The sequence below is a fragment of the Synchiropus splendidus genome, chromosome 1 (assembly GCF_027744825.2).
Source record: "Synchiropus splendidus isolate RoL2022-P1 chromosome 1, RoL_Sspl_1.0, whole genome shotgun sequence".
NCBI lineage: Eukaryota > Metazoa > Chordata > Actinopteri > Syngnathiformes > Callionymidae > Synchiropus > Synchiropus splendidus.
The window spans coordinates 25,594,893-25,616,481 of NC_071334.1; the positions used below are offsets into that span (position 1 = coordinate 25,594,893).

Here is a 21,589-nt window from a genome sequence, read left to right on the forward strand (position 1 = left end):
ACAGACCTCACTAGTTGGTTATCTGTCGCTCTCTGAATATCAAAATGATCCTTTGCAACGATTGTCCTTAATAATGGCTCACCCTCACACCCAGGGGGCTTCCAGAGGGATGTTAGAAATAACCAAGATCTTGCCAGAGAAATATGTTAAGTCTTGTGGTGGAAGATAATATTTGATTGGGTCTCTTCTCTACCTTCTGTCTGCAGAATGACCACTGACTGGTCATGAACCAGTAAATCCCTGTTTGTTTCCAGTCTTTGCGTTATAGAGTCACATGTTCAGTGCAGAAGGTTGGTGCTTCAAATTTGGGGCAGACAAACAGTGACTTGCGTAGCTCTGACAAAACCCTGTTTGCAGATATATTCACCTTTGTGGTTTAATATCAGTGATGAAATGCGTGTAGTGTGTGGTTTTCTTTTTCAACCGCCGAATTCTCAATCTCAGAAGAGCAGCGCACTGTTTGCGATCCAAATTTAGCTTTTGTGTCATAAAGTAATAAATTATTCCCAACAGGTTTTTTTTTATGTCATAGTCTTGTACCAGGCAACATTGCTTCCTGCATCGGGTCAGATTTCATCCTCTAGATCACTGATTCTCCACCGGTGGGTTGCGCCCAAAGAGAGGGTCACCAGGCTGCTTCCATGGGGTCATGTGTCCTTTGTTTTATGGACAGTTTAATATGCTGTAAAACAACATAAAATGGACAGATGCGGCCTACTACCGTAAGAGCTACCGTTATTTCACCTCCATGGACATCCATTGGAGTTCTGTGGGCCTAGTCTGACAAATGTAAGTCAGTAACACATCTTGACAGCACTGACTCAATAAAAGGAAAATACCTTCAAGGTTGCGAGTGAGGTTGTACTCTGTTTGCAACTTCAAACTATTGTTTTTTGCATTGGGAAGTCCTTGCAGGGTTCATGTTGGGTCCCCAAGCCAGACCAGCACAGAGCCACTGCTCTGTATGTTGCCACATCAGTCTAATCTGCCAAGAGCCTTCAGCATCAAGAGTGCTGACCTATGAACCTTTAACCAGCTTTGCATCACAGGAATGACATCAGCATTGTCCATCCTCTGATTATTTGGTTGATCAAAAACATCAGTCACAAGTGAGTTCCAAGCAATCTACACACATGAACACGTTCAAGATGGACTTTTTCATGCCCACAAAGGATTTGGGGGTGTAGACACGGTCTAAACACCTGCTAGAGAGTTTAGTTCATATCTCCGCTCTGTCGTCTAACTGTGGCAATTCGCCGTGCTGCAGTCGCAGACTTTATTTTCCTGCCTGCCCTCGTAGAGAGACGTCCTTGACCTACTTTGCAATCATCAGGGGAGCAGTGTGGGTGCATGTGATTGTGGAGGATGTGTATCTTCCCATGTGCAAGCGATGGGGTGTTTGTGTTTGTGTAGGGGGCAGAGTTTTGCTTAAAAGTATTCTGCGAAGAGCGCACACCTCTGTCACTTTATAGAGTCAGTGCAGCCGGGACTTTGGTCTGACGGTCAGCTCTGTCTCATTAAAGAGTCCCTGGTGTGCCGTTTTATGCACAGAAAAATAATTATTGTTGTGTGTGGGCGAGGATGCATCATTTTGTTTCACCACCTATGGGTAAAGTCAGTGGGAGGATTGGTAATATGTTTTCTCATCTGGCCAGTGGGAGTTCTCATTATCGTACAGGAAGGTTTGCGGATGCATCACTGGGAGAACAGTGACTTTGAGGAGCTGAGTTGCCTGCTGCTGAAAAAGAAAATGTGATCAAATGGCTTGAGCACATAAACTGCCAACATTTCACAAGCTACCAGAGTTGATGTCTCAGTTAATGGCTCTAGGATTTATTGTCTTTATCAGAGGTTTAACAACCCACTTTAAAGAGCAGTTTAGGAATCCTTTTTTAACCCAAAGAGCAACAACTCACACTGATTTAGCATAACAGATCATTTACCAGTAAATTGTTAGACACTATTAATACTCAAGGCTTAGAGAAGCTTCCCCTAATCTATTGGAACCTTTACAGGCATTAGGATGGATGTTGCTGATGACTCCAAATATGATGACTTTGTCTTTATATAGCTGAAGTCAGTTGAGTTTTACATTTAATGAGATCTCTCCTTGAGTACACCGAATATTCCGATCACTCCAATGAATGGACTAAAATACTTAACCTGAAGTGATGATTCATTTCTTTCCTGCGTCACCCTTCAGGTAAGTAAGCTGTGGTCGCATGTGCCACCTCTAGGCATCCTGAAGTCGGGATACTGTGGTCTCAAATCAGAATTCTTATCTAGCTGACTTTCTCCACCTCAGTTCCAGCCCAGAAGTGAATTAATGTTTATGTAATACCACAAAGTCATGTTCGTTGACTCTTAAGCCCGATAAAGAAATGCAGAGGAGCTTATGTAATGTGGATAAAGTTGACACCATGTGACCATTCTGACGCTGTCCAACAATGTTAAGTCAATCTTTTCCTGAAGCAAAATCTGTTCCGAAGCGCAGACACACACATTCACACGGACACTATATTCGTATTCCTATCCATGTTCCTATCCATTGTGTGGTGTCTCATTGCCATAATGCTTTCCCCAGACTCTCAACCTAATCCTAACCATCCAAATCAAATGGCTAACCTTAACCAGGGCTCTTAACCAAACTGAAACCTAATTTAATAGGACCTAGTTATTTCACCCTAAAGTTTGAACCCTCAAATTTAGACTTAACCTTGTTGAGACTGGCCTTACAGTCACAAGGAGGTGTTTTTTATTCCAAAATTTTCTAATCTCACTCAGCACACGGACTAACCGAGATCAAGTGCAAATGCTCATTCTGGAGTGTCCAACTGCTCTCTGTTGACAGACCTCAGCTTCGGCAAACACAGTTAAGCACAGTGTATCACTCAATCACACATTCAAGTTATTTTTGAAAAACAGTGTTAAATGCCTTGGTATAAAAAACAATGGAAGAATGTTGAAGAAATCAAGTGTTCCCGCTCACCTTGTTGATTGTGCACTGCATATTTACATGGACACACATGGGCACATGCTGAATATCGACAGACACTCAGCGACTGCAGGCTGACGCCGCGACAGTGGCAGGCTGTGTTGACTCATTGATTTTAGAAGGTTTCCATGTGTGTGCACAAAGAAGACAAATACACACAGAGAATGTTGCAAACTTCAGTCGGAGGAAGTTTTGCTTTCAAGTGACGTTATTGAAAGCATGTTTTTTTGAGCATTATTACTTTAGATAAGGGGTAACCTCACAGGGTCAATCAAGGCCCTCACAGATCACTTTGCAGCATCCCTTGGCTGGAACCTCAGGCCTTTTTTTGGTTTCCTCTGGCAATTTTTCCACGCGCAGTCCCAACACATCCTCACTCACAAGCCATCTATCGACTACTTTCAAATGGACATTTGTATCCAATGTATTCTGCGTCGCATGTCAATGCATAGGTGCTTCAATGGAGTGGATGAAGACCAAACTTAAAAGAGAAAAAAATACTGGTTTGTTCCAGTTAAGGGATGTCAGTCCTTACATTCATTACTAAGAGTGTGTGTCCGTACAACTACTAGACTACTTGACTGCTATTGTATACTGTATTCAGTTTAGTCTTGGTCTTGGTCTTGCCCTCCTCACTGGTCTTGGTCTCTGTATGCTCTGGTCTCTAACGGGTCTTGACTTCAACAATACTATACATTTGCAAGTGACAGAAGTGAGCATAAGGAGCTCCACCCCATGGCTTAATCCTCACTCCAACCTCTATCTTTTCTTTATGTGATATCTTATGTGTCCAGCATCGACTTACCACATAAAGCAAAATATGCTTCAATTGAAAGCTAATGGGTCACTAGGAGACACGGAAGGCTGACTTACCTCTCTCTCTGGGACCCAAAACTCCATGTGAAAATAAGCGCAATTTGAGAATGTGTAACTCTTAAATGTGAGGGTTGCTTGAGAGATCGACCCCCCCCCCCTGTTTGTGAATCCTATAAACATGTACAACATTGTTTCTACCTTCTTTCTACATTAATCTTTGCGTTGCTGTTCTATTACTGGAAATGGCACTGGTAGTTTTCTGTGTTTTGGCTGGGTCATCCAACCACATATGGTTGTGTGTGTCTTCTCTGATGCTCCGCCATTCTGCACGGCACATGCCAGACTGCGACATTACTAAATCGAATTTCAGAAAAGTCGTAAGTAAGCTGGAGGTCTGCTTTGTGTGGCCATGATGCTAAGGGGTTTAGTCAAAATTTGGAATCATGTTACTCACAATCTTTAATTGCGTAAATGGATGTGTCTTGAGAACTGAACCGGTTAAAAAGTTGACCTTGTAGCTGGATTTAGGGCTAAGAATGATTGTCCCATGACAGGAAAATGTGTTCTGGCACCAGGCAAAGAGATTGTGTGAAGGTCAGCAGTCCATTGCACAACCACATATATGTTAGTAAATATCTGAGAAGTACTTGACACATGACTCAAAATATTTTGCTATGGTTGACCTTACTAGGTTGCCTTGGGCCGAGGTCACGGTGTACGTGAATAACTTCATGTGTCATCGTCACCACTCTTGTTATATCACACTGTCGCATTTTTTTTATAAGATAAGGCACCAAGAATTCAGCCAAGCTGCCGATGACTCACATATTCACGTGGTCCCTTCGTGTCGCCTCAGGCAGTTGTTTTTGAAGGGTGGTTGCATCAAACATGCAGAGCTTTAATGATGGATGTGTGTTTGTCCATGTACGACTTCACTTGTGTGTGTTTGTCCGGATGTACCTGGGTTTGTCCAAATGTCGCTTTGCCTGACTCGACAAATCCCCTGCAGCGTGTCCTGATCTTCAATGGTGATGGAGCTTCTCGCTCATATTTGAGACTGTCAGACCATGATCGACTCTTGGTGACACTCGCAGAGCCTCCGCTCATGTCACTTACTGTCATTGTTGCCATTGTTGGGCTACAGCGATCTTAGAAACACTTTGCGTTTAAAACAGAGGGCTTAGATTGCCTGTCTATCGATGGATTTTACAGGTCCATCACAATAATGGATGCTGATCATAGATAAGAGAAATAATCTATTGGTGGGCCTGTTGAGCGCTTCATTGTGGGGCAATGAGATCTGTCATATACATGAACTAGATCTATTCAGGTTAGGATCTGTTTTCAGATTGTCTGTCTGTATTTTCTAAGGTAATTCAGTATATAGCTGGCTTTTAAAAGAAAAGTCTTCAGAACTGTCTTAAAATGAGGTCTACTATAATGCCCTGTGAGTCAGAGATGTGGTTGTAAGTGAGGCCCACAGTGGTGCCGTGTAAAAAGCAGAACTCACAGTGGACATAGAGTGAGTAAGTTCCTCATGTGGTTATTTTTCCATGTGACAGTTTCAATGTTGCCAGTCATGTGGGACAAAAGAAACTCCCGCATGTGATGTTGCGGAACTACATTTCCACCACGATGTGTTACACAACATTCACTGAATCATATCATTCCACAGTGGAGGAACTAAGAGTCATGCCTGCAGATTATCAATATTTTTTTAGTTTGCGTAGACTTTAGGGCGCTTAGTTAATGATTCATCTTCAGACTGGTTTGACTGCTTTAGTTCTTCCTTGTAAAATGAAAAAGGGGAAGGTACGAAAGGAAGATTCCTGCTTAAGTGTTATTTTATTTATTCTACACAGGCAAACTTGGATAAGGAACAGTGGCTGTCATACAGTTAGAGTTGATTGGATGTGTTTGTCAGGGATAGGTAGTTGTTTTGTTTTTCTGTAGCTGCTGCATCATAATTCAGTCAAACAAAAACCCAGCAAAAACACACAGCAAGGCAGTCTGAAGAAAGTTTAGTCTGTAATAGATTGTGCAGCAATACAACCTTGCTAGCTATTTACAGTACCATTGTTGTCATTCTAGCTCCTTTCTTTGTTGGACCACTTAAAATGGCTGTCAAATATCATCACGTTTAAAGGGAAATACTGCTGTATATAGTTTTTCGATTCAAATTTAAGCTGTCTGTCTGGTTGTTGGCTCAGTGAGCCCTTGATAGTTTGGTGGGGTGTATATGAGTGGCAGAACTGGGGGATGATGACTTGAAGGTCTGAAGGAAAGTGGGGCTGGGGGGCTCGGGCGAACACATCAGAACCGTGCCCCAGTACTGCCACATCACATCAGCACTACCCCCACACCCTCATCATCATCACAGAGCATGTGTGTATCTGCATCCTTGGAGGAGGGGCAGGGTGGTGCATTCTCCTAGATGTTAAAAAGGTCATTCATCACCGTTTTTCTGGAGACACCAACAGATTATTTATCCGTCCCAAAATAATTGGCCTGGGTTGTCTGTAAATATTTGATCATGTGTTTAGTTGTGAAAGGAGGGCAGGGCGCTGAGCTGCTGTGGAAAAGAGGACGCCGTTTTTATCTCCCAGTTAGTAGATCTTCCTCTGTGGCGGCAATCAGCGGGTACGCTCTGATTTGCTCTGGAAGTCAGATGCGGGCAAAGATTAACGACTCATTAAGTAAATCTGTCACACGGACGTAGAAAAACATGAGGATGGAGGAGAAGAATTGAGCTGCAGACGCCAACAATGTCACATTGAGAAACCAGTGTCGGTGGATGGAGATGAGTTTAGTAGCCATTGCACTCTTGGATGGACGAGTTCCAGCGTGAGGTTTCCTGTGCTTGCTGTAGTTAATCTGTTCACTTGGTCATTTTGTTCTTCAGTGTGTTGGGAGAGCCAAGCGATCACAGCGTGATTCAGACCGAAGCTATTTCAATTCCAGTCTGGATTTATTTCACTTCAGTGTCAGTTTCACGCAAATAGGATGAGCAGAGTCATTCTCAAACGCCAGTGGCCCTGATATATCAAACTACCAAGTAGATCAAGATTAACAAAGCACATCAAATGATTCTGAACAAAACTGGCCGCAGAAAAAGGCGTTTTGGCTTGACATTTTTTATGTAAGTGTGACAGTAGGACCACACAAAGGGTGATAATTTAGAATGACTTGATTACAAGACATAAAGAACAAACAGAAATGGTGTCATTTCTTCTGAAAGCTCTTTGCATTCCTCTAAGGTTCTATGTTCTTTGCAGGTCTTCTGGGCAGTTCTCGCTTCAGCAGCTCCTCACAGAACTACAGCACGCTGCTGCTGGAGGACCAGGCCGGACTGTTGTATGCTGGAGGACGAGGAGCTTTGTTTGCCCTCAACACCACAAATATTTCAAGTTCTGCTAACCCCAGAGTGAGTCAAACCAGAATTCAGTCAACGAAAACCCATCGTGTGATTGGTCGCTGGAGGCCCAAACAAAGATTTAAAGGGTTTAGAAAGATAAGTGAACCAAAACAAACAGCACTATGAGCAAGAGAAACATTTGTGTAATAAAATAAAATGGATTTTGTATATTTTAAATATTATGAAATTACTATGCTGATGTATGTATTAACACTGGGTTAAAGTTTACTTTCTAGCTGTAAGATTTATTTTTGCACATTATATTTGTTGTCTTCCTCGTAAGTTCTGTGTTAGTGCTACTTCTGCCTACGTCAGGAGAGAATGAGAGTTCATCCACAAAAATTTTAAAAGTCCTGTATATTAGATTTCATCAAGATGATCATAATTATATATTTCTGCATGACAAGTGATGTAAAAGTATGTTTTATCAGAGATGATTTCATCATGTTATTTATTTAGATTTTTTTAATCCACACAAAACAACATCACAGACTCACATTGACCTGAAAACCAGAGGCCTTTGGTTGCAAGACAATCAGAATCAGATCACCACAACTACATAAATTATTTGCCACATTTATGGATGAAACAGCAAGATTTGCCAGTCCCTGTTCTCTCGCTATTTGAAGTTTCTCACAGGGGCAAACTAATAATAGACCTAAGCAGATTGAGCAAATCCCATCGTGTCCGTCCAATTTTACGGATATTGAAATAAACTCAGAGGCTGATTTAAATGTTACTCAGAAGTCTGTGACAGGTTTTGTCGCCTTGCTAAAACACATTGTGGTCTTCCGTTCTCCTTTTTACACTTGATGGTTTTTCTATTAATAGATAAAGTACTTGAATGTAGTCTCTCTGTATTGATCTCCTCATGACTCCTTCACAGATTGAATGGGACGCATCTTCCGAGCAGAAGAAACAGTGTTTGAACAAAGGAAGAGACAACCAGGTACGCTGATGCCTCCCGGAACTCTCTCACACCCAAAATGTATAATTTACTAAAGACTTCTGGGAAAAGAGAGCATAACAATGTGGCTTTGAACTTTTGGCATGGTAGCCAAAGCAATTATGATAGCGCTTGTCAGGTCAACTTTTATATTGAAGAGGTTGCTTTAAACCATGAGGTTTTTTACAATAAACATTTTGTTTTATGGAAGAGCTTTGTGATGTAACGTAGTATAGTAGTATAGACTCAAGCTTTTCTTGAATTTTGCATTTCACAATTTGAAATAGGACTTTGTATTGCATTATATTGAAAGCTATTATTCACAATAATAATTATGTTATAATTAACACATCAGATTTTCAAATATGATACTGAGACTTTATTGTACATGTTATACACTAGATTCATTCTCAAAACTTGGACAGAATTTTCCATCCTGTTCTGTTTCTATTCTGGAATTGTTATTGCATGAGTCTTATGTCTTTGTATGTGCTTGTATGGTGCAGGCACTGTCCCTAAATGTGGCTAGTTAAGCAACATTTTAAAAAACAGGGTATCATGGCAGTGAAGTGAGGCATGGCAGCAAGTCAGAAATGGAATCTGGACCTTATAGCTGTTCATTCTTAAGTCACTCCATTTCTTCCTCCTCTGTTTTCACAACTGTTTGTGTTAATCATATAGTGCATTTTTATTACATAATGTGTTTTTAAAACATGATTTTTGATGTTTCTGACCATTACGTTTTCTCATTCTCGCATACTGTTCATACTGTTGAAGCAGTCCGAGTTCACGCTCACAGCCAGAAAATAGAGACGACGACTGAGCTTCAAAGTTTTGAGACTGAGCTTCAAAGTTTTGAGACTTTAGCGATACAGGAAAAAACTTGGTTGATGTGAAGGTTAACCTACTTTTCTTCAAGCTGATAAAAAATTACCTCGGCTCGATGTTGTTGACAGATCTGTGCTGCTTATTTCATTTCAAAGCAAAAATAAGTGCTAATTTGTCTTTTCAGACAGAATGCCACAATCACATACGCTTCCTGCAGCGCTACAATGAAACCCACCTGTATGCCTGCGGCACAAACGCGTTCCGACCGCAATGTGCTTATATTGTAAGTCCTAATGGGAATTATTTATTTATGTTTCTTGCTCAGTTCAATAAATTCTTATTTTTTGTTTTTAAGGATGCAGAGCGGTTCAACTTCTCATCTGGGTTTGAAGATGGAAAAGACAGATGTCCGTACGACCCGGCCAAAGGATACACGGGTCTGCTTGTAGGTACGCTTCACACAGCAAACTATTTCCTGTGTGTATGGGTAATGTGCTGTGTGTTATGTGTGTATTCAGTAGTCACAATTCACATCTATTTTAATACTATTATAATTTAGCTTTAATAAAATAGCCATATTCTCTAAATACAAGCATGTTTAAGACAAAAATTTTCCTTAAACAGAAGGACTGTGCTGCCCCCTTTTTTTACTGGCTAGAACAGTGTATTTTCCTTCAATTGTCGCTTTGTCAAATTATGTTTTCATTGAAATTGAAATTTTTTATGTGTGTCTCAGATGGGGAGATGTTCACAGCCTCTCAGTACGAGTTCCGCAGCTCTCCAGACGTGCGCAGGAACTTCCCTTTCCCTACTCTCAGGACAGAGGAGGCTCCCACCAGATGGCTTCTGGGTAAATACTTAAGCCCACATTAACTTTTGTATATATTTCTATATATATATATATAGCATGGCCAGGTGATTAATGCTACGCAGCAGTATCCCAATCGACTACAGATCAACTTTCCCCACTCTTGTGTGCAAGAACAAACTTTCAGGTTCCCTGGTGACGCCTTTCTGGATTATCCACAGAGCCCTCTGACCCTGTCTTGCCAGGACTAAGCAGTGTACAATGAATGCTAAAATCCTGTCCTCGGGATAAGACGCAGTGCAGCTCTACCTGCTTTTGTTGCGACCACTCAGCAATTCCTTGGTTTCCATGGAGATGCTTCCTAAGCTGCTAATGGCTCTTGCTAATGGTGTGCGTGTGTGTGTGTCTATACAGAGGCAGATTTTGTGGGCTCCGTGCTGCTGAAGGAAAGCATTAACAGCTCGATTGGAGATGATGATAAGATCTACTTCTTCTTCACTGAGAAAAGTCAGGAGCAAGTCGCCTACCCAAGCCAGACCAAAGTGTCCAGGATTGCTCGTGTCTGCAAGGTCTGACACACACACGTGGTTACACACTGATGCAAAAAAAAGTTGCTCACCTGCTCCACCTGACCTTGGCCCTAATGACAGACCTGGAGATATGACAAGATGATAATAAAAAAACCATCAGAGAATGTATGCATTGTTAAAAATATTTCTGAAATATAGATGGTACTTGATTTTGAGAGGAAAACGTGGCTGTCAAATTTTGGTCTCTCGTCTGGCTTTTTGCGTTTGTGCCACTGTTGGCAGGCAAACCTCTACCAGCCTCAGCGAGGAATGGCTAACTGCTAGGTTGGTGCTACTTTTAGTTGAGGAGGGTGAGCTTCTTTCTGTTTCTGCCTCTCACTTGGCTTCACTATCAAGTCATCGTCATGGTCCCTGTGTCGTGTCATGTTGCTATGCCTGAGTCTGTTTGATTCTGTGGCCTCAAGAATGATGAGATCTACTTATTGTCCGATCAAAAGTAGAATATAACACACGTAACATGTGTAATGATTGTTGTGGAACTGGGTTACACACATGTCCGAAGCAAACTAAAATAGGATCACTCTCCGGAATATTTGAGGAGTCTGTGACTGCAACTCTCAAGGTGAGTTGGCTCCTCATAAGCTGCTGGAGCAGAGCAGGACAAACAGCTTGATTTTTGTGGACGCTCAGCTGAGTCCCATCAGAATAGACTGTTATCAAAAAAGGGCCAGATGTCCAACATCCTTTATTCACTTCTGCACCAACTGTTCACCTGCTCTGTTTTCACTGCACATCCGGACAAATAGGTCGCAGCGATGATCACCAGAGAGAGTGAAAATGTTTGTCTGAAATGGGCCACATGTGCAGATGTTGGTCCAGATCATTTGTGCGACGGCCAGGCGACACGCTGACACCAAAGACACAGACAGAAGCTCGGGGCTGAAAGGCTTTCTCAGCTCATTTCCCCCAAGACTTATCTTCAAAGATAGGAGTTGTTATGTATGGAAAATTTGAATTGGGAAACAGGCAAAACCAGGCCAGCAAATGACCCTTGCTCAGATTATTTTTCTCTGTTGTTTTCCACCCTACTTTAACACCTTCATTTCATTTTCAGACGGACTGGGGTGGTCAGAGGACTCTGCAGAGAAAGTGGACCTCCTTCCTAAAGGCCAGGATGGTTTGTTCGGTTCCAGAATATGAGCTGCACCTCAATGTCCTTCGGAGCGTGTTTGTCCAGCGGGGACGTGATGCCCAAAGCAGCATCATATATGGTGTCTTTGGTCTGGAATGGTAGGGAACTCTTCTTTTTTGGGAAAGGTTTTAGGCCGCTTATATGTGTGTACTGGCACATCCTCTTAAGATATAGTGCGGAGTTGCACATCATTGACTCAGACTTGAACCTCTAGAATGAAAGAGAGTTGCTATTAAGCAAATCAAAATGACATTCTCTTTGTAGGGTTCAGAGGACACTATAGGTGAAACGCTTCAGGATATATATATGTATATATTATCTATTTATATTATGAAAAGCTTGCCACCAGTCGTCGACGATGGAGGAGGGGTTGAAAGTAAATAAATTAAAATTTCTGTTGTGGCAATGCTGCTATACTAAAATGTCACCAGTGGCATCCATATCTTTGTTACCTTGCAGCATCAGTACGTCATCAAGCTGCGTTGTGGATACAGCCCAGAAGGGAAATATAATCCATTTTCACTTGTCATCATTTGGTCTCACACCTCCCTTTGTTCCATTATCCCTCCGCTTTCTCACATCGCCACTGCTTTTTTTTCCATCTACCGGTACATTCTATTTTCTACCATTCTGTAATTGTTTGCTCAGTAAAATCTCCACCTGGTGAGATATGAGTCATCGATAAGGCCTCTAGCTGGCAGGGGTTCTGACTGGTTTCACTGCAATCTCCGTTTTCTTGTATGAATGCGTTTGAAGTCTGAGGCCGGCCACACAATGGAGACAAGAATGCGATGGAGGCATCACTAATCTCACCTGTAGCAATCACCCGTATCCCTCTATTCCGACTCATCAGGTCAGACAAAGCCGTGCTGTCTCAGAAGCGTCACCAAAACCACAAATGGGTCTGTTTTTAATGACTCATCTGAATTTTGGGGAAGAGGTGGGAAAATTATACGCTTGTCACTGAAGCCACTCCCACTCGCCCATTCACTAGTGCGTTGCAGAATGTGTGAGACACGGAAAGCTCACTATAAAGGACTCTGTCTGAAGCTTTTCACCCATCAGCCAACTCTTTGGATGTTTGAAATTGGATCCAGCCGCCCTGCTGATAATCACCTCCCAGTTTTTACAGAGTTGGATCATCATTGTTCCATTGATGAGGGTGTTGGGGTCTTGTCTTTCAGGAAGAATATCAAAGCCTCAGCCATCTGCCAGTATTCTTTCTCTGATGTGCAAAAGGCTTTTGACGGTCCATACATGGAAGTACAGGACGGCAAGTGGAGGGAGTACACAGGGAAGGTTCCAGAGCCAAGACCTGGATCTGTAAGACTGTTATTATTACACATTACAGAGCAAAGCACATTCCATTTAAACTAGGAAATGGTATTAAATAAAGGGTAAATATAATACATGTGATGAAGACACAAAAACCTAGTCAAATGTAATATAGTAATGATACTTTAAGACATGAAATATACAAAAAGATTCAGTGGTAGACTGAAAGTAATGTATAGAACATCAACACTACATGTCTAATACACTTTGCTCTTTCATTATCAGTGTATCACAGATCTGCACCGGTCACAGGGCATCAATTCATCGCGAGACCTCCCTGACATTGTCCTGACCTTCGCCCGGCGACACCCTCTTATGGCCACTCAGGTGCTGCCCATTGGATTGCGGCCTCTGATGTTTAAAAGAAGTGTCAACTATGTGAAAATCGCTGTGCACAAGCAACTGGCACTTGATGGAAACACCTACACTGTTCTGTTTCTGGGAACTGGTGAGTAAAACAGGGAAATACACCAGTAGCTTCACTAGTTTTACTACACCGTAGTTTTCAATTATGGTGTCAAAAAGTGTATTAATGTGGTAAGTATTAACAAAAAAAGTCACTCATGGTTGACCATTTGATATAAAGTCACTAAGCCATCTATAACTCAAGATAAAACTTGTGCTACCCTGAGCAATGAGTGGCTAAATCAGCGAAACCCCTGAGGAGATATGGGAGTCTCTTTTCTTCTCACTTCATAATGTGAATAATCCCTGTTTGACAAGGTTGTTTCGTCTCTAACAGATGAAGGCTGGCTGCACAGAGCAGTGGACATTGAAGGAGAAATGCACATAATTGAAGAGCTGCAGTTGTTTGACAAACCTCAACCCATCGAGAGCATGGTCATTTCCAACAGTCTGGTAGGTTGAGTCTCAAACATTTGCAAATTATGATGCACAATGCTAAAATCAAGATGGTGAGGAAACATTTACCAAAGACCATCTAATGGTATGTAGATATTAAATGTTGAATATCATTTAAAAAGCAGCTTCATTTACAGTTTTTTGTCAATTGCTGAATAAATCACACGTCTATCTACACTGATGAAAATTCAACCAACTTAATTTAAAATGTGTTGTTAAATTAACAGTACAGGGTGTGCCTGTTAAGTTTTTTTATCCTATTCGCAGTTGTGCTTGGTCACTTGGGGCGCTTTTGAATTTTTTTAAGCAGAAACATTTTTTTTAAATGCATAATTGTTATTCATTCACATCCTGCTTGAATTCACATTCACATTCACCACAAGATCTGAGCCAATCAAAGACATAAATGGTCCATTGGCACCAGAGGTGTATCCAGTCAGCACCCAACAATCTGTTGCCTGAGGGACATGTTCACCAGAGCCCCATGATCTGGGGAGGTCTGAGAAGGAACAGATTAGACTGCTTAAACTCCCACCAAAATTCAGATGAGTTCCCATTCAATAAATGCTTAGCATTATATTTGATTCTGTCTTCATTGCTTTCATATTCACCATGATAGATAAAGCATGTTAAAACAGGGAGATCAGATCAGATAGAGGTAGAACATCTGCCGCTAAACACAGATCAATATTGCAGTATTTGTTTCTGAATGTTCTCCTTACATACAGTATAGAGATGTTTGGTGTCTAACTGCTGGTTGAATTTGACCATAAAATAGTATTGTATGTAAATCTGTCTATAGTGGTGAGATATTATGGTTGTTCATGGTTTCGTATTCTTTTGAACAGGGCACAGAAGTTTTATTGTTAAAATGCTAAAACATATATATTCACTATCATTATGTTTGTATGTGAAACAGCGTCCCCAACCTTAGAATTTCACTTTGACATCCAACAGCCTTTTGTCAAAAAAATAACTATGAGTAGATGTCAAGCTCCAGAAGGACCAACCTGGACCACTATGGTCTTTCTACAGGGCACCATCTATGTGGGCTCAGACTCCGCCATTGTCCAAGTACCTATGTGTGCGTGCCAGAGATACGCTTCCTGTTACGACTGCATCCTTGCCAGAGACCCATTTTGTGCTTGGGACGGAACCGCATGCGTTGAAACGTCTTCGTTCAGAAACATGTAAGAATAACACACTTGTTGAGTAATGATGCCGAATTACTGTTGTGCAACATTAAACTTTTTCTTTAAAGTTAGAGTGAGCTAGGGGATTTTTGTTAACTCACTTATGACACTTAATTCATGTCATATGTTATTTAGCAATTCCTGAAACAGAGAATGTCATAATGACGATATCTTTTGTCAACGGAGAAATATGAAACCGGCTTCTTTTATTTCAGATCTAATCTTATCCAGGACATCAGGACAGGGAGCAAAGGCTGCAAGGAGAACTCCAGAACAGGTATGTGGTCACACGTCCGAGTGAGTCAATCGCACTTTTTTGTTGTTAATCTGAATGATCTAGAGGTGATAACGCCTCCTCATCCATGCTCCGGCTTTGAGTAGCTACATGAGATTGAGCTTGTATCTTGATCAAGGAGACCTCAGCTGCGCTTCCCACATATGAATATGTCTGTGACTTGTGATGCAAAGTGATGGTGAAATGGTGTGGAAACACAGCTGGTGACCTGACATTTAAATCCATCTGCATCTGTCAGGCTTCACATTTTCTTGCCACTGCCAAATGAGCTTTCCCAGATTTTTTTCGATTTTATTAGCTGCAAATTGTTACTTTCATATTGATCAAATTGGGATTGTCCTTTTAGTGCTTTGGTGACACTGTAATTACCATGCTGACCCTTGGTTGGTGATTTAGGCCAGCTCTGTTTTGGAACAATTCTTAAGCCATGTTTCCAGCTCACATGCTCAGTGCAAGTAGTGGGCCGGTCTTGGCTGTAGTCACAAGTGTGTGTCAGATTTGGGAGACATACAATAAGCAGAAGGATGAGCTTGTGTCCTTTGCCCAGGAGCAGTCGACTCTGTGAGCGATCAGGTGCATTGCGTCTAAAGGTTGTTGTGGTTTAGACACACTGGTACTGCAGCAGGCCATTGTATCACTTCTGACACCTGTAAACAGGTATGTGGCAGAAGATGAAATAATGAATATATAATAGAATATATAATTTTTATATGATTCATAAATGGTTGTACAGTGGGGTAGTGGTTGTCCTTGCTGTTGCGGTATTTCTGACTGGTCTGCCACTTAAGACCAGGAACAAAACAGAGGAATAATTCTGAAGACAGCATGCAAACAAGAATCAGAATACTCAAAACACACACGGATGTCAGCACGTGCTTGTTGGAAGAACAAAAGAAAATTCACTGGTAATCAAACACACAGCACTACAGTGTACAAATAGAAAATAAAATAACGTGGAGGTCACAACAATATTCAGATCATGGTGGTCCAACTCACACATGGCTGAGCAGAGGAAACAAAGGGATGTTGGGAAGGGATGGGTTTGATTTTGGTGGTATTCTGAAGGTGTGTTTAGATTTACGATGGCAGATACAATGATGTGTTCTGTATTTGGTTTGGTCAGTCACTCTTGGACTTGGTCTTCCCCATCCAAGTCTTGGTCGTGTTTTGGTAAGCTCTGGACTTGATCTTCACTTGGTCAGGTGGTTCAACGCTAGTTGGTGCTGTAGACTAATGACAGCAAAAGGATCCTATGTTTGAGTCCAGGTGTTTCTGTGTTGTTGCGCAGGTTACTTCAATGTGTTCCAAGGTGTGTGACTGGTTTTCTCTCTGTGTGCCCTGGTGACAGGCATCCACAGCAGATGGAAATGTATATTGAATAAGCATTGTATGACAGATTTGAATGTGATGCATTTTGCCCATCTGCTCCTCAGCTGTTCATCGGAGGCGCTCGGTTATGTCGGGGGATGACGTGCTATTGCAGTGTGAGCTTCACTCCAACCTGGCAACACCACGCTGGACGCTAAATGGCAGAGAGCTCCCGGGGTACGACCTGAATTCTGGCTACCGTGTTGGCACAGATGGGCTACTTATTATCGGGGCTCGGTCACAGCAGAGTGGGTCTTATCGTTGCTTCGCTGTGGAGAACTCTGTGTCTGTCCTGGTCTATCTGTACACGGTGCGAGTGCACACAGATACCTACTTTCCCGTAGAGAACACTGATACAATGACACCCTCCACGGCAGCGAGTCCAACTACTGCTCCCTCAACCACCCCTCCAGATAGCCCAGTGACCTCACATCCAGTCCCACTGACTCCAGGACTTCAGCTCCAGACCTTCAGGCACATGGAGGCGGTGTACATCTCCTTGGTGGCAGTACTTGGAGGTCTCTGTTTGGTTTTGTCCGTGGTCTTGCTTTACGTAAGCTTCTGCACCAGGCGGAACTCTCAGTCCAGAAAATACTCCCATCAGGGGCTGACAGTCCTGGGGGAGCCTGAAAGAAAGCGAAGTTCCCATTTTGAGATGAAAACTATCACTAACCACTGTAACGGTCGGCAGGGTCGGCGGTCCATCTCAGTGCCAACATTTGGTGACATGAGTGATGGTTTTCTTCAAATTATACCGGGTGATGGGCAGCTGTCTCCAAGTAAGACCCCGCCCCCTGCTCCTCCTCTCCCAATGCCTCCTCCCCTGCCCAACCTGGACTACACCAACGGGCTGTCAGCCACTCTGCCCAGCGTACTAAGGAAGATGAACGGCAACAGCTATGTGCTGCTAAGGCAGGCCGACCCTGAAGGCATGTCTCCCCTCTACCATTCCTTCACAGAGGAGCTCAACCGCATCCTGGAGCAGAGGAAGCACACACAGCTGGACCTCAAACCGGATGAGAGCTCCATCTAGGACTCTCATTCCCCGTCTATTTATTGTCTCCTTCTAATGTGCATACGGTATGGTCCGGGCTCTAGATTTTGAGAACTTTGGCCACAGAAAGAACTGATACTCTGAATGAAGAACTTACCTCACCCCAAGGGCAAAGGATGAATCTGACTGATATTTTTGTGTAAGTGATCAGTGCCATTTGATATTAGCCTTCTCTGGAGCTTGACGTGACAATTCCTGCCAACATCTTTTGTGCATTGTTACATGCAAAAGTGTTCATGTTTGTAGGGAACGCTAGAGTTGCTAATTATGCTTTACATATCGATAACCTAAGTGTCTGATCCGGCGTGTTGCACCTTAACTCTTCCGTGTTTGTTACATTGAGTACTCTGCGTTAAATAATCCATAGGCAAGTAGAAGGTTTGATTTTAATATTAACCATGGTATAATTGTGTGTTCAGAAAACCTATATTTTGATGATCAAGGAACAGATGTACCAAGATTCCAGACAGAAGGTGGAACAACCGATCACGTCCAATTTCCATGCCACAGTATGTGGTTTGCAGCATGGTGAATTTGGAAAGCCCCAACAGCATGAAGCCGCCTGGTTCAGTGCAGGACCATGGAAAGCACTACAACAGTATTATTTAATAGAGGTAGATGGGTCACAATAGCAGAAATTAAATGCAACAAAAGTGCTTTAGCCCAAAACTTGCGTAGTCTGACAGGATAGGATTTGTGACTGGTGCCTTTGTTTGCTGGACTGCCCAGGACTTTTTGGAGCGTGCGGTCACAACAATAAAGAACACTATTTGCCAATTTTGCCATTGTCATCTAAATGTAGACAAAAAGACACAATTCTGACATACAAAGTTTTGTAAATGTAACTCTAGGTGAGAAACATATAACTTCACATTTTCTCTGAACATGCTACACATTTCTACCTGTGTAGATATAGACAAACCATTAATAAAATAGGCCCACAAAAGTTTAAATTGGTAGAAAAAAAGTTGAAAATGTCATCAACAGACTAAAGGTTTCATGTTTTGAAGAGGAACAGCGGGATTCGGAAAAATTAGAAAACGAAAAGGCCATTTAATTTTTTTTCTTCTGGTAGATGTCTTTCCTGCTGTCATGTTTTTGTACATTGACTTTTGTTGCATATCCATGACCTGAGAGTCATATCCTGTGTTTTGCACCGTTTTTTTTAAGCTGCTGTGGAGGTTTACTCTGTATTTCTATATGACCTGATGAGTTCTCTGATGATAGTTTGACAACAGTAACTCTCTGTTGTCATCTTCTTATTTTAAGGTTTAAGCATGTGTTGATTATTTCCACTGTTACACATTTGGATACCACAAAATGCATTAAATGTGGAATTCCAGATCCACTTCTGTGTGTCTTTATCTTTTAGCAATTCATGTAACTTTGTTTCTTAAATGTGTGAATTTATTGCCACAACTGTAATCAAAAGGAGGTGAGATCCTGAAATGTTGATACTCAGTATGAAATTGTTACAAAATTCAAGTGTATCCTTGTGTCTGCGATCAAAGGAGTGGGTGCATTGCTCTCCTTTAATGCATGGATTGTGAAAGGTCACCTTCAAATGTCTATCTGGAATCTCAAACAGAACTGCAAAGCCTCAGACCTGAATGAAGCAACCACATCTTCAGGTGTGTTCTGTCACTGTATGCTCAAATGTTTGGTTTAGCACAGGCCTCTAAATGTCCCAGCCACACAATGATGTCCTCCCTCTTCAGGTAATCAGTGATGTCATAGTTGGTGCAAACAGGAAACAAAGTTTGAAATGCAAACAGCCTGGGGATCATGTTTTTGGAAGTTAAATCAGGACAGAATCTTTCATCACAGGTTTATGGTCTCATGGGTTTACATGCATAAAACATCAAAAGGAAACAAACCAAAGACTCTAAGATACTGTATTTGAGACTGAGATTTTTGTAGGGTTATATAGTGTTCAGTGGAGTTTAAGCTATTTCTTTTTTTGTGTTTGGAAAGGAAAGGACCTTCACCGCTCAAGACCAGGAAAGCAGCGTCAGTGTTTTCTAGACATTAAAGCAAGGCCGAAACAACAGGAAAGTGCCCAGCTCACACAGTTACAAGGTGAAAGCTGTTTTGTTCAAGAGCGACGGCAAGGTATCCGGTGATCATTTGTATAGTCGGCGGTGCAGATACGTCTCTTTCAGTGAAGTGTTGAATCAGCGGCTGTTGTTTAGCATCAGCAGAAGGTCTCTGTGGAGGCTCGCGTTGTGAATCTGTCAGAGGAACGGCGGCAGAACCGCTGCTGGCGCGAGGGCTTCATGTGGATTGGCAGGGGGCGCAGACGTCTCAGCAGGTTGAATAAGACAGGCAAATTGGGCTGGGGCGTCATGGTCGGCCATGCAGCAAGAAGATGATGATAGAACAAGACAGGGCAGCAGGAAGTCTCCGCTGCAGCCTGGTTAGACATCCTCGGAACATTTTCCCAGACAAAACGGCCCAGCACTAGACACTCAATGGCTGCCGGCCATATTAGTGTAATTAATTTCAAATTTGACGTGTCCAATTTTTGCTGAAGATGGTAAAAGTTTTTCTGCCAAGTAAACAAACTTCACACTTGTATTATTAAAAAGTGTTCATTGCTGATTCAGGTTTTTCCAAATGTTTCTGCATGAATGAATTGTGTGTGAACAGCTGAGTCTGATTCCTCTGCTCTTACAAGGCTTTAAAAACAATGTCGATTTTTTTCATCGTACAAATTTAGCGTTCTTCATACCTGGTTGAAAATTACTCATCGGCCTTCACCACAATATTTGTCATGAGGCAAACCATGTCACTTTCCAGTTGTTTATTTATTTTTGCACACGCAGGAAAACCCTGAAACATTGAGCCATCAGCATAACTGTTCTCTCCACTCTATCAATCTCTTTCTTTATATCACAGGCCGGCACTCACTGACACGCACACTCTTTGTTCACACAATTGACCTACTTAAAAAGGTGAAATGATCATAACACAATAGCACTGTTATTTTCAAAGTAGCCTGCAAGCTAGGAAAGGCCTTTTAAATGAATCTTTTCATTGACATTTAATCTCTAACGAACAAAGTCCCTGCCAAAATCTGTCTATCAGATCTGAAGATAGTATACCAAAAAGAAGTGAATGAACATGACGAACATGAATGGATTTTGTGTATTTTATTGATTGGCATTTTTGATGAGCCACAAATAATATAGTAAAAGACAGAGGTTGTTATCCATCCATATATATATATATATTATATGGGTGGGATTTATGGGTGGGATTAATTCATCTCAATTAATCACAGTTTAGCCACAAGAAGCCACATTTTTCAATTTGAATGACTTTGGTATATAAGTGAATCAAATGATGGACCCATACATACATTTAAACAACAAAATATTGTTTATTTTGCATCAGTTTGACAATAGCACAATAAATCAGGATGGTGGCTATATTCAAGTTTTTATATCACCTTATTTAAACTAAAGCTCTTTTAATGTCTTGAAAATATTTTATTATTATTTATTATTATTTATTAAGAATTTACATTGAGAGTAGAGGAAACCCTGGCCATTGTGTAGCGAAAAACATCCCAGAACAAAAGCAAACAGATGCTTTTGTTCAGGGATTCCTCCACGTTTGTTGTTGTTGTTATCATCCTAGCTGCGACGTGTCTTGTGCATCAGTGTGATCAGTGGACCAGGAACTCCTGCACTTACAAAGGTTCTTTGTTGTCTAGAGAGCAAACTGTTACATTAAATTAAATTATAAATTAAATTAAATTAAATAATCATATTAATGTTGTAGTCCCACCACTAATATATATATATATATATATATATATATATATATATATATATATATATATATAGAGAGAGAGAGAGAGAGAGAGAGAGAGAGAGATAGATAGATAGATAGATAGATAGATAGATAGATAGATAGATAGATAGATAGATAGATAGATAGATAGATAG

General features: G+C 41.5%; 1 protein-coding gene across 5 annotated transcripts in view; it reads left to right on the plus strand.

The window, feature by feature from the left end:
- The window catches only part of sema4gb (sema domain, immunoglobulin domain (Ig), transmembrane domain (TM) and short cytoplasmic domain, (semaphorin) 4Gb), a 26,778-nt gene extending 6,578 nt beyond the window's left edge, over nucleotides 1–20,200 (plus strand). Inside the window, exons 3-16 of one of the 5 annotated variants that reach the window (XM_053853923.1) lie at nucleotides 7,087–7,235; nucleotides 8,113–8,175; nucleotides 9,185–9,283; nucleotides 9,356–9,449; nucleotides 9,737–9,850; nucleotides 10,223–10,377; nucleotides 11,453–11,628; nucleotides 12,715–12,853; nucleotides 13,091–13,313; nucleotides 13,608–13,723; nucleotides 14,762–14,916; nucleotides 15,135–15,196; nucleotides 16,648–16,759; nucleotides 19,611–20,200. In XM_053853923.1, the coding sequence (XP_053709898.1) occupies nucleotides 7,087–7,235; nucleotides 8,113–8,175; nucleotides 9,185–9,283; nucleotides 9,356–9,449; nucleotides 9,737–9,850; nucleotides 10,223–10,377; nucleotides 11,453–11,628; nucleotides 12,715–12,853; nucleotides 13,091–13,313; nucleotides 13,608–13,723; nucleotides 14,762–14,916; nucleotides 15,135–15,196; nucleotides 16,648–16,759; nucleotides 19,611–19,668 (1,715 nt within the window). In that variant the 3' untranslated portion in view covers nucleotides 19,669–20,200. Of the gene's footprint in view, nucleotides 1–7,086; nucleotides 7,236–8,112; nucleotides 8,176–9,184; nucleotides 9,284–9,355; nucleotides 9,450–9,736; nucleotides 9,851–10,222; nucleotides 10,378–11,452; nucleotides 11,629–12,714; nucleotides 12,854–13,090; nucleotides 13,314–13,607; nucleotides 13,724–14,761; nucleotides 14,917–15,134; nucleotides 15,197–16,647; nucleotides 18,985–19,610 lie in introns of those variants that run through there. The other 4 variants (XM_053853924.1, XM_053853920.1, XM_053853921.1 and 1 more) reach the window with 4 other exon arrangements.
- Nucleotides 20,201–21,589: the final 1,389 nt, after the last annotated feature.